Here is a 17,012-nt window from a genome sequence, read left to right as displayed (position 1 = left end):
TCACTTGCCAACTTACAGCTTCGTCGGAAATGCTTTCAGTCAGCAAGCAGCAACCCTACTTGAACTCCTTAAACTACTTGACCGATTCTAAAACTGCAGGGTTGCATTCAAGCGTCAAAAACAACACACGGTGCAAAATATTCGACCATACGCTGCCATTCAGCGCATATGAAGCAAAAAGTCAACACGAAAACACCGAGCGAAACAAGACTACGGCGTACGTGACATACAACACTGGTCAGCTAACTTATTAACTCCGCACAGTCAGCTGATTTGATGACGTCAGATTACGTCGATGACGTCAGTGGTTACGGTCGCAAGGTAAACTTTACTTTGTTTGTGCACTATACGGGATATATTTAGTAATGGAATTTCACATAACTTAGCTCAATTAAACATTTTGTAACTCCTTCGAATCTCAACTTGGGGTTCATTGTGCTAGGAAATTTTAGGAACCACTGGTTTAGGCACTTGTAATGCGATGAACCTTCGAATGCCGCTAAATTTTTAGTCGCACGTTATTGTCCTATCAAAATAGTTTAATGCATAAACAAAACTTTTGTCCGAATGAAGTTCACAAACAAACCCTAATAAATGATCTGTCTTTATGCTTCATCTTAGACTTGTCTACACTGTACTGCACCTATAGCGCCTGCTCTTGTGGTTGTGATGCTTTAGCGTTTGTTGGTCTGCGTTCGTTCGCTGAGCGCTGCAACTTAATCGTTTTCCCGGTAACACGAGCCCTGGGAGTTCTCTTTTGGAACAGAAAGACCGTAGCGTGAACTCGTTGCGCGCTGGTTTGCCTTAGGTCAAAAGAGTTCGACCGACGACCGGTTTGACGTAAAAGTTTTCGTAGAGAAGGCTCGTTGTGTGGACGTCGTAAGGAAAAAATCACTTTACGTGTAACCTACTTTACTGCGACTTACGGAAACCGATGTGACGTCGATAGGGTTCTTAGGAAAACGGTCAATTGATGTTTAATTAATGCGTTTATTTAAACAGCCTCTTGTTTCACTGAAAAGCTAAGCATCCATTTAACGCAAATTATTATTTTTCGATGTGTTAATTTATCTATTTTTCTTTTTTGTGCGCAAGATAAACTCAAACAACACGTTTTTATGAAGTAGGCTACTGTATATACTAGGTAAATAGGTTAAGACAGTGGTTCCCAACCGGGATGGAATTCCTCCCAAGGGAAGAAATTTACTTTTTTTTAATGTGGTTTGTAAATAGACATCTAAGCTCTGGGAGTATGACCTGTGAAGTTGATAAAAGACCCAATTTTTAACGATGTTTGTATGGTTTAGCATCTACTATAGATGATATTAGGGAGGAAGGAAAATGTTTTGAATTGTTAAGGGATGAATTCGATAAAGGTTGGGACCACTGGGATAAGACCTTACCACATTTTCTCATTAAGGGTATTTCTTTTTCTGCATTTTAACCCAATTCAGTTACAATCTGTTTGTTCGTGTCCGTTTATTGAAATAAATACGGTTTCAATGCATTTGTTCCTCATTGGGAACTGTCAAGACGAATAGGCGAAAAGCAAGAAAAAATCGAAGTGCACGTGAACAAATGGTGACAACTAAAAGCGGTAGTCAATTTTGAATGTATATTAAACAGACCAACAGTTTTGTCTGAGCCTTCTACGTACAATGGCTTGTCTAACAAAAAAGTAGAATAAACAATATTTAAGAAATTCAATGTCAGCCGCTATAGATAGCTGCAAATCTCGCTTAATAATGAACTAACAATGACAGGATTGTTCAGTTAATTAACTACGCTTTACACAGAAACAAAAAATCACAATAATAGCCTATTACAAACTGCATGCAGACAAGGAAAAATGTCTTAAGGCCACTGTCAGAATACGAGGAAAAATACGGAGCACCCGTTACATTTCAATAGAACAATAAAATAATACGGATTTTCGTGGTGAAAAATTGTGTCTCCTAAACGCAACAAACATGTCATGTAGGCTAATTGCATTTAAAGTGGCAGTTTTTGAATGTTTATGCAAATAAATCAAGCAAATTGAAGCGATGATGTGTTTTTGAAAGGTTTTATGACAGGTTGTTTACAGAAAGTTTTCTTTGCACTAAAATCCCTTTTCATAAAGTTATCATTTACTATTTTCGCGTTGACATAATTCATTAACTGTTTGGTGTCTTATTTGCAGCACTTACGACACCTGCGCAAATATAAGAGCCACTACTAAATTTCGCAAGCGCAAGGCAGGCGTACGTATGCTTGTGGAAGACTTAAAACGGGCAAGACAGCTGACCACTGTCACCAAGAAATTGTACCGTATAATACAGCATAAACTGATAAGCCCATAGTGGTTTGCATTGACCAGGTACAACTAAGTATTGTGTTTGTATGTGGAGCATGTGTCAAACTGCCAAAATAGCGCAGTCTTTTTATGTGCTTAGCTATTTAAAGAAGCAGAGTTGTAAGCGGCCCCGAAATTAAACAAAACAAAAGCCCCAAAATTGAATTCGATTTTAAAAAATTGATCAAGCCCGTTTTCTTTAAACTTAAGACCAAACTCGACCCGAAAAGTCCGGCCCGAATTACAACTCTGCGACGAAGTGTGTTTTAACTCTAAATGCCTGGAAACTTGGATGAATACAGAAAGGAAAAGGCCATTTGATGTATAATTAACAGTAGTACGCAGTGTAGAAATGATGTGGCATCATCTGTTGTTACTATATAGTGGAAAGGTGTCAGAAAAAACGTGCAAATCTTAAGGCGGCTTAATAAAGCCCAAATGAAAGGAAATTGATATTTAGTTAGCCTGGCACCAACGGCTCACATTTCAACGGGCATGATTAATAGATTTTTTCGTTACTTTGTCTTTTCAGCAATGTTTAAATTTTGTTTCTCTCGCTTTTCAACGCAAAGCAATCAAAGTTTTTTTAACACACAATTCCCATAGGACATTTTCCCCCCTAGGCGTATTTAGGGGCTGTTTACAGGTACTGCGAATTATTGTGTGTTTCAGTGTGTAGTAGTAAGTGCACGGTTGTGATTTTTGTGGGAAGCACCACTCAGATCCAAAGTAACCACGCTCCATTGTATATTGCACGGCGAATGCCCGAAGTGCCCGCCCGGACCTTGTACGAATGTGCAGAGAAAAAAAGCATCAAGGTTCACAGCAGGCCCCCGTTGCCGGTTGGCTTGTCCCTGCTGTATGCGCTGTTAGCGTAACCGTTTACGTGGGTCGCGGGCAAATGACCGTTGCTAACCCGGCCTTGTGTGTCGCTGTACTCGTGGTCTTCTTCGTCATGGTATTCCGTTAATCCACTGTCGCTGTACAGCCGCGTGATAGCGCCATCGCCGGACGGCACATACTTGTACTTTTGCTCGGAACGGCCGAAACAGCTCTGTCGGCGCTGTTTGTTGATAACTGCATAAATTGTCAAGCCGAAGCAAATCAGCAGCAAGATGGCGAAGACCAGCACTAGGTAGAAATGACTGACAGGCGCTGTAGGTACAACAGGCAGTACGCATTTGCTGCTTCCTTGGGGCATTGTGGCTCCCGCGACACACTGCACGCAATGCTTAGGCTCTTTTCCAATGCAGCTATGGCAGTTGGCCGCGCATGGACGACACACAAGTCCGTCGCTTTTCTCTGCTTCCACCTCGCTGCCATCAGCGGTCTCCTGCGCCGCGTAGTGGCCACTCGGGCAGTGAGCCACGCAGCTATGTAGCACAGGCATGAGGACAAATCCGCTCTCGCAAACTGCGCCGCCGAATTTGGAATACAAACCGATGTGATTGGTCGAGGGGGTGTCACGTGATGTTGAAGTTGAGGTGGGTCCAAGTCGAAGGAAGAAGAAATGCGAAAAACAAACACATTACTATGGGGGAGTTAGACTGTCGTGTTAGCGAGCCACCGACCAGGGACATAGGGTTGAGTGTTAAACACTGCTTCCACTTCGGCCACTTGGGGCGGTGTTACAGCACATTTAGGTTACAGACAACTAAGCGAGCTCAAACGTTTCGGAGCGTTCTATCCACGAAACCACTTACTTGGATGCGAAAACTTTCATGCACAGTTCGACAACATTAAAAGCCACGTTAAAAAAATGCTTGCATAAACTTTGTCATAAAATCTCAACGAGTTTGGTTAAAACATTAAAAATTACATATTTTTGTTCAATATTGTGAGCTATTGTTTCTGAAACCCGTCTGAACAGACCAAATAATCAATTATGCGGTTTTGGGTAAATTGAAGGTAATTACGTTCGAAATCAAGAGGCCATTGCCATTGGTAAAAGTTGATAAGGAGACTTTTATTTATTTATTTAACCAACATTTCTTTTAAGGGTCATTTCAAATCTTGAAAAAGCGCCGTAACCTTTTAGTCTGATACTAGTTTCATATTTCTCTTACGTGAGGTAACATTGTAGCAAGTTGAATCATTGGTGGGTGGCTGTCTAACAACGACGACATATAATACTACTAAAAGTTGTAAACTGCAGATACATGTAAAAAGGTTAATTTATGTACTTTATTGTAAACAGTATGAGTTAAATTTTAGTAACTCTATCCAAACCAAAGCAACCAATAAGATACCTGCATGTATTAGGGCCAACCTGTAACCCATTTTCTACCACAAATGTATTATACAAAACGAACAGGTCACAAACTTAGTAAACTGTTGTGTTAATGTCGGATAAGACGAGAAACATATATTATAAATTCTAATCAGTGGCCCTTAATACCTCCAGGTACCTTATGTAGCAAATATATCATATTGCCACAGTTTTAACAATCCCTGTATATGTGGTTAAAAATGTATATACAGTAAAGCTCGGTTAAACTGGATTTGGTTAATCCTGAACTTCGCCTAATTGGGACAAAACCTAAGGTACAAACGATTTGTAATATGGTAAGACTATTACGTATCGACATCGATTTATCCGGATCTTCGCCTAATTCGGTCATTTTTTTGGTCCAAACGGGTCCGGGTTAACCGAGGATTAATGTAATTAGGGCGGATTTGTTGTTATTACATCACAAACATAAAAAAGTTAGTATGAGGTCAAGTCATATTCTAGAACATTTGAATACCGACTACACTAAGCCAAATGACAACAAGTAAAGCATTCACACAAGTAGAATTATGTAGAACATTGCAAAGCGTTAGACTTACCCATACATCCTTGGCCGTTGGAGAGAGGTCGTTTGCAGTTCGATGTTGTTACAGCTGCTGTAAAAAATATTCATAAACACGGTAAGTTTGGTCACAACTTAAACTGAAATGTTATCTTTCTAAACGATTTTCGGACAAAGTTTGTTCACAGTGAAACACTAAACTCAATATTAAGGGTCTTTAAACCGAAAATATAAACGTTTTTGTTTTTAGAAATCAAAGTACACCAGGTCCATTAAAGGTGTCATGAATCAAGTCGGTCTCCCAAGCATTGCCACATGGCAAGGCACAGAGGTGAACCCGCCAAAAGTCGCGCGAGTCCCGAAAGACTCCTGTCGTGGGTTTAAGTCCCTTCGCAGGCTAGTTTTCTAGTCTGTGCCTGGCCGTGTGGCAATGCTTGCGAGACCGGCTGATTCGGTATGACGCCTTCAATAGACCTGGCCTACTATAATTTATGTATGAGTGTGCCATGATCGCTGGTTTGCATTGACGCGTCAGGGCTGATCCCAGTATGAATGTATTTATCTTAGTTTTTGTATTTATGGTTATAGTTTTGGTACGTCTGTACGATAATAAAACATGTTACCGACATTGTAGAATTCAAACAAGCCACATACCTTAAATATTAAATGAACAAAATACAACTAATAATATGCGTGTGCAAAACATACCAATTTTGCACCCATAGTTTAATTTTCATTAAAGAACTATTGTAAAGGTGTACACATTTTCAATCACACTATTTTTACCAAAGAATTAATTTGCAAAATCTCAAACTATTGGCCAAGTATTTTCCAAGTCGGTTAATTACGTCACTTTAAATACATTTGTTTCGCTGTACTGTAGCTCAGTGGTCGGCAACCGCCGGTCCGCGGCCCGGTACCGGTCCGCGAGGAGTTCGGTACCGGGCCGTATAACTTTTTTAGGTTAAATGCTTTAAAACATTTTGTATATATCTCGGGGATGATAAACTAATTTTAGCGTTTATATTGCTAAATATTTGTGGGGCTTTTTGAAGATAGGTCCGCGATAAAATTTTACTTTCAAAACCGGTCCGCAGTGCAAAAAAGGTTGCCGACCCCTGCTGTAGCTAATACAATAATACAGGTTTGTAACTGGTATAGCTTACGAGTAATGACGGATTTCTCGGTAGTTGAAGTTGTACTGCTGGAATCACCACCGATCTGTAACAGAAAATAGTAGCAAGTCAATATGAGTTCATGTCTTCCACCCATCTCCACAGCTAATAATACAGAAGTCTAAATCCAGTGAATACAAATTTTTTTTGCATGCGACGCATTTTAAAAGATTTCTATTCTGTCATGCAACAAATTTCAAAAAAAGAAATTACAGGCTACACGAATTGTGTATTTTTATTTTACTTAGCATACTACTTTTTTTGTTTTAAGAAATAACTGCGTGATACATTTGGTTTTCGATTGCAAGGATTTGTGCGACATTGTTGTTGTACGTTATAATTACATTATAATCACAAAAGAACAAAGTTTTGAAATGCGCTTTTTTATTGTAAACGTACAAACCTCTACACCATGAACACATAAATCAAAATAAAGTAAAAGTTAGATGCCACTGGATCAGGCAAAGAAACAAATTGGTAAAAGTTGAGAAACAAACCGGTTTTTCATGTTGTGGATTTGAGGTTGATCCTTTAGGTTGGTTCGATGCAGTGTGACCTTCGTGGCTCGGCCAATCAGAAAGTAGAGTACCGTGAAATACAAGGTCAAAACCCGACAAGGTACCTGCAAAGCAAAAACGCAAAACTGTTACCCGTGCATTACATTTTTCCAAGCTTAACTTGTCATTAAACTACACATATAAAAAACAAGATATCTTTTCAAGTTATCAAATGCTATGAAATGGGATTTAGTATGCAATAAAACTTAAAATTCGGAACTAACCGAAAAAGCTGTAATAATTAGTCCTAAAACTGCTTATTTACTCTTTTAAGCATATTTCGACACCCTTACTTATATTGGACCGTCTTAGTGGAACATAGAAAACAGTGTCTTTGATTTAGTATCACCTCAATGTAGTAGCACCTTATTGCGTCAAAAACGGATGCTACTCACTAACCGGTTTTTCTCAACATTTTGTATTCGAGGCCAACGCAAGTACCCCCAAACATCAGTTACCCCCTAGGCCCTGTCCATAAAAACAGCCCTGCTCACTTAACACTATACAATACCCAAGGTATACATTTTGAAGTCTTAACAGTGTTAAAGTTGGCGTATTTTGCTGAAGCTGTTTACTGGTGGCTGTCACTAGTAACGGCCTATAGTGACCCCAGAAAAACACCTCATTAGACCAATAGCGCCTCCGTTAGAAAACACTATACTAAATTTAGGTCTGATGGCTGATGTAAAAGTAAGAAATTTGCATACACTCAACATTCGTTAATTAATTATTAAAGGCCGAACTGACAAGTATTGCGGGACTTAAACAATTCGTCAATTTACCTTTCACAGCATTTTGGTTATGGTCGTTGATTTCTAGAGTCCATTTTCCACGTGGGTCCTCATCCCACGAGTGTGTCGTCATAAAAGGCCATTTGTCAAAGCCCTGTTTTGACGTGTCCATATGTCTGTATGGGAGCAATACACATGAATTGAAATATATTCGTTTTTGTAACACTTAATTTGTGTTAAGGGCTTGATAATGTATTACAAAGCTTAGAAAACCTCGGTTAATCTGGACCCGTTTGGACCCAAGAAATTATCCGGATTATGCGAATATCCGGATTAAACGATGTCGATTAGTTGCCTTACCACTTTACAAATCATTTGTACCTCAAGTTTTGTCCGAATTAGGGGCAGATCCGGATTACCCGAATGCGTTTTAACCGAGGTTCACTGTGCTACATTTTGATGTTATTTTTTGTAACCAAAAGCAGTCTCAATCGTTAAAGTTCAAAACGTATTTTGTTTGTATAAGGGCTGATTGTGCCATTTGTTTAGGCAAAAATAATTTTCCAAAAAAATACAGTACAGTTGCTAGCTAATTGTTTTAAGAAACAAAATTTGTTAAACCCAAAAGTATTTTGCGAAAAACAAATCCCACCGCGGGCTAGATCTTTCTAGCCTATACCTTGCAATATGGCGAATGCTTAGTGACCGACTGATTCGATACAACGCCTTTAATGTGCCTGGCGTACTATGATCTAGTTTCTTAGTGTGTCGCAAGCTTAAACATTTGAGAACCACTGTACTGAAACAAACCTTTGGCCGAGAAGCTGGGATCTAGTTCCCATTGGAGAAACAAGAAAAATGGCAAGGCTTCCTCGTCTCTGGTTGCGCAGAGTTAAGGAGGCCTGGACGTGTTCAAGCTTTTCGATCATTGGGGAACCGTCACTGCATGTTGAAGCCTGAAAAAGGGAATTTTCTAAATACCAGTTGGCTGAGTTGAGTTTATTTCGCTTGGTGAAAGACAACATAGCGACACAATAGCACTAAAACAATCACCAAGCCGGAAATAGCTACGCAACGTTACAACGTTATGGAGCGCAAAAAGTGGAGGGCACAATTGGTGGATGAGAGCTAAACGCGCTGCAGCTACACCGTATAGTGGCGTAATGAGCACTCTTTTTTAGCAGTTACACAGGAGTCAACACTGTATACTTTCGACTAAAAACTAGAATATCCCACACTGGTTGCTTGGTGGTTGAATCCTATAATGAACCTTAGGCCCGATCCACACTGGTTAATTGCTCGCACGCACGATCGCTCGCTTGGCTTGGAATTGCGTCGGCGTTGACCACATTGTCTACTTCATGCTTGGTTGACTGCTAACATTTTGTCAAGACTAAATGATATGAAATCCCGCATAAGATTATTAAACATAATTTTTCCTGAATAATATTTGCTTGATTACTCATTGCTATATATTCGCTGATCTGTGATTACTAGCTAGCACAGCATAACGAGTTTAAACATTATCTGGTATTTATGTAACATCGTTTGGGATACACAAAATATATCAAAGAACAAATATATGCAGTTTTACTAACATAAACACCATGTGGCTCAACCCCTGCATAGCAAATTCGTTCACTTTTGCCTGCACGCGCTGCCCGAACAATGGATTTTAAATTCGGCTGCGAGCGACGCACGCAGCGTGAGATGAAGCTCGCGCCGCCTGCGGACAAAACATTAATAAACAAAGATCGTGCGAGCAGTGTGGATGGGGCCTTATGCTTATTGATTCAAGTTTATGAAAAACAAGTCATTTATCCTCGAGATTTTAAGATAACGCCTTTATACCACCATCGGTATGTATAAGCTATTACTTAGGGATCAAGTTAGGATAAATTTACGATTAGGAAGTTATTAAGTTATTTTGCAAAAAAAAAATTGCGAATATTTAAAAGCAATTTGTGTGAAAATGCTGACAGTTAGGGCTATTAGGGTAAGGTTTTATAATATAATAACAATAAAAACCAACCTAGAAACTTAGTTCGTAACGTTAAACTTAGTTCCTAACCTTATCCCAGTCTCAGTGTTAATTTAAGTAACTATTCTCTTAACGCCATCTTTCGATATCTAGCAAACTTTGTCTGTAGTAAATTCTACCCCCCAAAAATCGTGCAATTCGTGTTGGCTGTGTAACGCTTAAATGAACACCGTTGCGGGTCGCCGATTTTAATTGTGCGTGGATTATTGGGAAATTTAATTATCTAAAGGTTAAACCTGTTGAAAATTCGTTTGAGCTGTTTCTAAGGGTCAACACAGACTAAAGAACGTGAGGCAATTATAGGCTAATAATACCTACAGCTTTGCACGCTTTTAGGTGCGTTTCCTTTAATTTGGTGTGGTATACGGTAAAGTAGGACGCAATCTTAGTCGTGAAAACCCCAGGGAGAAATTACTTTAACAAACAATGCAATACAGGTATTCGGCAAAGAAGTATGCTAAGCAACCATAGGCCACAAGCAATCTATGCTATGTATTACCTGGTGTGTGGCTACAGAGTGCACCACTAAATTTGCGCACAGTGGTTCTTAGTGTACCCAAGGAGCTTGCATGTATGCCCAGACACATGAAATGTATACTCTGCATAAACTGGTGTGTGGTGACAATATGCACATCTTATGTTGCTCACAGTGGTCCTCAGTGAACTAAGGTAGCTTGTGTGCAAGACCATCAAATAAACGATTGCTTATTGCTTAAGCACAAGAAAATCTATGCTGCACATAAACTGGTGTGTGTGTGAGAGAGCGTGTACATCTAATGATGCTCACAGCGGTTATAAGTATACTTAGGGTGCTTGTGTGTACACCCAGACACAGCATGAAACCTATGCTACACATAAACTGGTGTGTGAACACAGTGTGCAAATCTAAATTGCTCACAGTGGTCTTCAGTCTTCAGTGTGCTCCGGGAGCTTGTGTACAGGCCCAGACACACGACAACCCATGCTGCACATTAACTGATGTGTGGTCACTGTGTGCATATCTAATGTTGTTCACAGTGGTCCTCTGTGTACTCAGATAGCTTGTGTGTACGCCTAGACTTATAAAAATCTGTGCTGTGCACAATCTGGTGTGTGGCCGCAACATGAACATCAAATTCAAAACACCAAAAAGTAGAAAGTACATTGCTTACAAAAATCAACTTACAAGGACCGGAACTTGCAGGATTTTGGTCGAGTCAATAATTCTTGGTGTCTGTGAAGGAGATATGACATGGATTGTACAATTGCGTTGCGCAGGAACAAGGGTCCAGTTTTCAGCTTGCTTTACCATTGCCAGTGCGTCCATTAAGCCGAAACCGAAGGCGTGACTCACTGTGAAAAAATAGTTGGTCAGTTTAGTCAAGGACTGTGGAAGAAATGTTGGATCACTTTTCTGATGGAAATTACATACAAATTCAAAGTTTACTTGTAACATTGGGGTATTTAAAGGAAAGAATTGTTTAACACGCTTGTGTTGCAAATAGTGAAGTCGGCTCAGAGTCACAGTATCAATGTAAAAGCTTTACATGTGTTGCAAATGTTGTACTTAATTGCTGCCTTTCTATCCAGGACATAAGTTCTTCTAGGTGCTGTTTTCATGTACCTAAAACGTCCTAGCTTTTTAGTTTTCGCTTACTGATGACAGCAAAAGTTACATGCCACAATTTCTAATAATTAACACTTTAAAAAAGTAATGTTATAGTTCCTTGTTACCTCAAGGAGCATTCTGTTAACGATACGATGTTACATCATATACATGGAGAAAATTCACCCTACCTTTATGCCCCACACCGTTATATAGCCAATCTTCGACATTAAGTCCTTCCCACTTGGCCGTTCGAACCACTAGATGTTGCATGTCTCGCCAAGTTAAGTTGCCACTGCAGAAATAGACGATTAAACAATGAAATAGACTTAAAAGTTTTTAATTTTATTGTGAAATAGTGAAGAACCAAGCAAAGGTATAGTCAGGTAACCACACTGTTTTTTAATGTATGGTAGTTAAACAATTTAAAAAGTGTGAGGTAAACTATAGTGTTTCTTAATCGTTATCTAAATCCTGCTGTTGAAAAAGGATCAATCTGCGATTATAAAATATGGGAAATTTGCACAACCTAGCGCATTCAGTAGATTAAATGTATCACAAAAATAGATTTAATAAAAAGAGACAATATGTTGCAAAAGCAGAAAAAATATCGTGCCGAAATCGTGATTAACAATCTAATTTTATCTTTTCTTGCAAAACCGCCGAAAATTATTCCCAAAAAACAGTTCCAATCCGAAATTGGTTTTGCAATATCATGATGGTATGAGAAAATATGAATCGAAACTTGGTTACTATTTTCGCTTGTGATTCGAAAGAAGCATGGCGCTATTCAACGTCGCGGCTATGCAGCGTTTTTCAATAGAAGCGAAATAAAACTGTGGCTCGAAACTCATCCCTCGGGCTTTTTCGCGATTGCAAAAATAATTTGACGCTACTCAGTGCATGACCGGACGACGTCATCACTATTCTTTGTCAAAGTGATGTGTCAATTTAGGGAATTTCCGAACTGTTGTGAAAACGCACTGTTTTTGGTATTAGATCAAGTTGATTGTGTTTCTGCCAAACAGTCACACTGAATTTTCCGTGATTGGCAAATTCGTTCATATCTACAACCGGTCTATAAGCGGGGCGGAAATTAATTTTGACGGTTTATTTGCAGACCAAACCCACCATGTTTCCCCAGCACTGGTGGTTAGATTCTAGGGCCCTCTGGACTGGTCCCACCAACGTTCCCACTTCAGTCGAGTTTATCCACTATTTATTTATTTATTTATTTATCCACTTGAACTACAGTTTTATAATTTCAAACTTACTTTGCTTCCAGTGCGAGAGAGCATATTGCCGCAGCTAGAGGCGCCGATGCCGATGTACCAGTGTGGGCGCTTGTACACTGATGTCTCAAGTCTGTTGTTACCTGTACAAAAGCCCAACGTTAAATGTCTTATGCGGTAGATACATCATTGGTTCCAACATTGGTACATTTTTGATCAGACTACTTTGGTATTAGGTTAGGTGTGTTTTTTGTGCAGTTTTATTTTTTCCAATAAGGAGCTTTTACCAAATTTACAGTGCAAAGTGTGTCAAATCATTTCAGTTTCGGGACCAATGGTTCTATATTAAGTTTAGTCTCATAAAAAAGTTTCGTTTCATGATGTGCGCCATCTTATCCTAGGTTTCTTAGCTGACTTAACTTATTGAGCTTTGCACCCTGGGGCGCTTTCTTCGATTCCGAAATTATACGAGAACACCCGGTAGAGGAAGAAACTTTCGATGAATCAACACCAGAAAGTCCAAGGTCATTTGTATTGTAATGGCAAGTTATTTTTAAATATATGTATGATCACCCTCAAAACATCTATTTTGTGCATAAACTGGTGTGTGGCTACAGCGTGTACATCTAATGTTGCTTACACTGGCCCTTATTGTACCCAGGGAGCATGTGCGTGTTCGAAACACAAAAAATCTATGTTGCACATAAAGTGATGAGTGGCCACATATGTAATGCTCATACTGTGACGTCCAAAATTTTAGGACTAGTCACGGCCTAAGCTCACTTTAGGCAAACCTAGGCTAATGCCTTCGTTGGTACCATCATCAGGTACAATGAGTCAGTAATTCACAACTGCCCTCTAGACTGCACAAACTGTGGTTTTCAGTGTTATATTATGGCGATGAAGGTGCAAGAACAGTGCACGAATGACAACAAATACAGTTCGTATCCAAGATCCAAAACAGCTGAATTGCGCCACAGTGGATGTCAAGAATGTCAAGACAGAATAGAGGAAATTGAGACAGTTAAGCACTTGAGCAGTTGAGATTTCTGAAGTTCACAGTACCTAGGTGTTTGACATTATGGTGTTGGCTTTATCGTCTAAACATTCAAACAACAATAACAAACGAAAAGTTACTAGAAACACTTCACATGGCTATACATTAACATACTTGTAAACTTGCTGACATTTGGTTAACACACAAACATTTAAACTAAGTCGATTCTAACAGATTACTGCACTAAAACATACAAACTGCACTTTTAGAACAAGGTGTGGCTAAGTCCAAGCACGTTTTAGTCACATGACCGCATATAAAAGTTAGGATTGGCCCAAAACTAACAAAGAACAATGCACTTGGGAATAGACGTAACGCATGGTTGCACTTGGGAAAGAAAGCATAAAAATCACATTTAAATATTGTGAATTTGTCCGTAACATTCCGGCCCCAAAAATGTCAGACAGCATGGAAACATTTTTTAAAACAAAAACGGACAAAGAACAAGGCACAGGAAGGTTGGTCACAGAGAGAGCTGTGATTACAAATTTGGTAACTGACCCAAACCAAAGTACCCACACAAACATTTCCATCCTGGGCTTAAAAACAAAACAAAGACACAACTATGACTGAGTGAATATGTTACATACTGACAAGAATAGTATCAAATGCACAGTTTCAAATGCTTCACAATTAACTACAAATTTTGCACCAAATATTGTTCTAGGAGGTAAAAAAAACAATGACAGATTTTGGCAAGGTAAAAAACACAGAAAGGCTTAGAAAACAAAACACTTTCACAATACTTGGTTGTTATCAGTACAGACATTACAATGTTTAGTTGAAGAGGTATTCGGAATGTTTACAATTTATGAAGAACACACTACACAACACTAACATGCATGATAAGGCTATAAGGCAAGATGAAAGACATATAGGTAGTACAGACTTAGCAAGAATGACATGTGAAGAGGCATATATGTTGGTGTAATGAAGAATGAAAAGGTTACAAATATGAAAGAGCATGCACAGAAAGTAGAAATTTAGCCACATTCAAGTAAACACAGCTTTCGAATGTCCCTCATCAAAGTTGAGTCATAAGTTCTGACTCGAACTCTCCGCACCATCCCGTCATGATCTGGAAAGACCTCCTCGACCAGTCCTTTGGGCCATACTCCTCGTTTTGTATTGGCATCCATTACCAACACAACATCTCCAACTTCAAAGTTCTTCTCAGGTTGCAACCACTTCTGGCGTTTTTGCAGAAGTGGCAAATAGTCCTTCACCCAGCGCTTCCAAAACTGGTCGCTCAACCATTGGACTGCGCGCCAGGATTTCTTGTAGCCATCTGCTTTGATGAATTCTCCAGGTGGCAATGTAGCTTCAATTCCACCAGCTAACAAAGTAATGGGCTTCAAAGCAGACCCATCCTTTGGATCATCACTGACAGGTGTCAGTGGTCTGTTGTTTAAGATCGATTCCACTTCTATCAGGAAGGTGTTCAAAGATTCCTCAGACAATATCTTGTCTCCAGTCAGTGACTGCAAAATTTTTCGCACAGAGCGAATCATTCTCTCCCATACACCACCTTGGTGGCTGGCAGCTGGGGGATTGAAATGCCATTCAATTCCTTTTTGTAGTAGCTCTGTATGTATCTGTTGTTGATTCCATGCTTTAATCCCTTCGCGGAGTTCTCTGTCAGCTCCAATGAAGTTGGTTCCATTGTCACTATATATGTGTTTAGTGGTAGATCCTCTTCTCAGCACAAATCTACGAAGTGCCTGTATGAATGAACTAGTGTCCAGTGAGCCAGCTAGCTCTAAATGTACAGCCCTTGTAGCCATACAAGTAAAAATGCAGCCATATCGTTTCACATGACTGCGTCCAATTTTTACCATTAGAGGGCCAAAGTAGTCAACCCCTGCATGAGTAAAGGGTAACTGTCCAGACTCAACACGACAAACCGGCAAGGGTGCCATCAACTGCCTACCAGCTTGTGCTTTCCAAAAACGACATTTTCTGCAGTCCTTCAAGTAGTGACGAACAGATGATTGGCCTTTGAGAATCCAGTACCTCTCACGGGTGGCTGCTAGAACGTGTTGAGTTCCACTATGTCCTTCTCGCTGATGGTAATGATGTATAATCAGCCCAGTAACATGGTGACGACTAGGCAAGATCATAGGGTGCTTCATGTCCTCTGGCAGAGTTGCATGTTGTAGGCGACCTCCCACTCTCATAGTGCCATTTATTTTCATAGGGCTAAGTCTACCAAGAGCCCGGTTTCGAATATGTAATCCATTCGAATGCTGAGATTCCAAGTAGTGGGAAAAGCTCTGGTATTCCTTAAGATCCGATGACATAGATCCGAATGCTTGATGCTGAACCAGCTTCACCACTTGATGGACAGCTGTTTCCATTTCCTCTGCCGTCAGCAGACCTGCCTTGGGTGCAGGTTTGCGTAATTTCTCTGAAAACTTACACATCATGTACTGCTTGAACCGCAACAACCAACCAGTGGCCTTGAGTAAAGCATTGTATGAAGAGTATCTGTCTAGCAAGTTGTCCAAACCATTTTGCACAATTTCTACTACAATTGTGTTGGCTTCAACATCTTCATGGTCTTCTGGCAATTGTAACACAGCTGGCTGTTCTGGCCAGCAACTTTCTTCTTTCCACAAAAATGATGGACCGGATAACCATGCCTTTGCCTTGTCCACCTGGTCAGGATAAAAACCCCTAGATGCAATGTCTGCAGGATTTTGCTTTGTATCCACATGTCTCCACTGTTCTGGTTCTGTGGCTGCTTGAATCACAGCCAGCCTATTGGCAACAAACGTCGGAAAGCGGCGTGATGTATTTCTGATGTACTGAAGCACAGAAGTGGAGTCTGTCCAGTACACAACCTTTTCCAACTCAAGATCCAACTCACGAATCACAAACTGCGCTAGTTTAACACCAACCACTGCAGCAGTGAGTTCAAGCCGGGGAATGGTAACTGCCTTTGAAGGGGAAACTCTGGACTTTCCCATCACAAATGAGCAGTGGTAGGAACCACCAGTTACCAGGCGAAGGTAGCAAACAGCTCCATAACCAGTTTCGCTTGCATCACAAAAGCAATGGAGCTCAGCACTTATGTAGTCCATTGTTTTAAAGCATCTAGGAATAGTAATTGATTCCAGCAGTGATAAATTGCCCAGCCACTTTTTCCAGGCAACCTCAAACTCGGTGGGAATAGCTTCATCCCATCCTATGTTTCTTTTGCATAATTCTTGCATAAGCTTTTTGATTGGCAAGATAAAGGGTTGCACAAACCCCATGGGGTCAAACAACTGACTTATTGTTGACAGAATTCCACGTCTTGTGCAGGGCTTTGGTTTCAACTTCACTTTGACCTCGAAGCAGTCCGTACCAGTGTTCCAGTACACTCCCAAAGCTCTCTCGATTGGCAATCCATCCAAGTCCATGTCTTTCACTGATGGAGCAAGGTTATCTTCATTAATAGACATTAACAGTTCTTTGCTGTTACTCAGGTACTTGGTAAGGTGAAATCCTCCACACTTAAGTAGC

General features: G+C 40.1%; 1 protein-coding gene across 1 annotated transcript in view; it reads right to left on the bottom strand.

The window, feature by feature from the left end:
* Positions 1–1,462: 1,462 nt before the first annotated feature.
* LOC145227732 (proprotein convertase subtilisin/kexin type 4-like) overlaps positions 1,463–17,012 on the bottom strand; it is a 36,974-nt gene continuing 21,424 nt past the window's right edge. Inside the window, exons 8-16 of the mRNA XM_080092632.1 lie at positions 12,491–12,591; positions 11,408–11,511; positions 10,797–10,963; positions 8,401–8,546; positions 7,642–7,766; positions 6,800–6,924; positions 6,294–6,348; positions 5,165–5,221; positions 1,463–3,748 (exon numbers count right to left, since the gene is read on the bottom strand). Of these exons, the coding sequence (XP_079948758.1) occupies positions 3,156–3,748; positions 5,165–5,221; positions 6,294–6,348; positions 6,800–6,924; positions 7,642–7,766; positions 8,401–8,546; positions 10,797–10,963; positions 11,408–11,511; positions 12,491–12,591 (1,473 nt within the window). The 3' untranslated portion in view covers positions 1,463–3,155. The remainder of the gene's footprint in view (positions 3,749–5,164; positions 5,222–6,293; positions 6,349–6,799; positions 6,925–7,641; positions 7,767–8,400; positions 8,547–10,796; positions 10,964–11,407; positions 11,512–12,490; positions 12,592–17,012) is intronic.

The sequence above is a fragment of the Phallusia mammillata genome, chromosome 5, assembly GCF_965637545.1.
Source record: "Phallusia mammillata chromosome 5, kaPhaMamm4.hap1.1, whole genome shotgun sequence".
NCBI classification, from domain to species: Eukaryota; Metazoa; Chordata; class Ascidiacea; order Phlebobranchia; family Ascidiidae; genus Phallusia; species Phallusia mammillata.
Note: the sequence above shows the minus strand (reverse complement) of the source record. Positions and strands in the feature narration are given on the sequence as shown.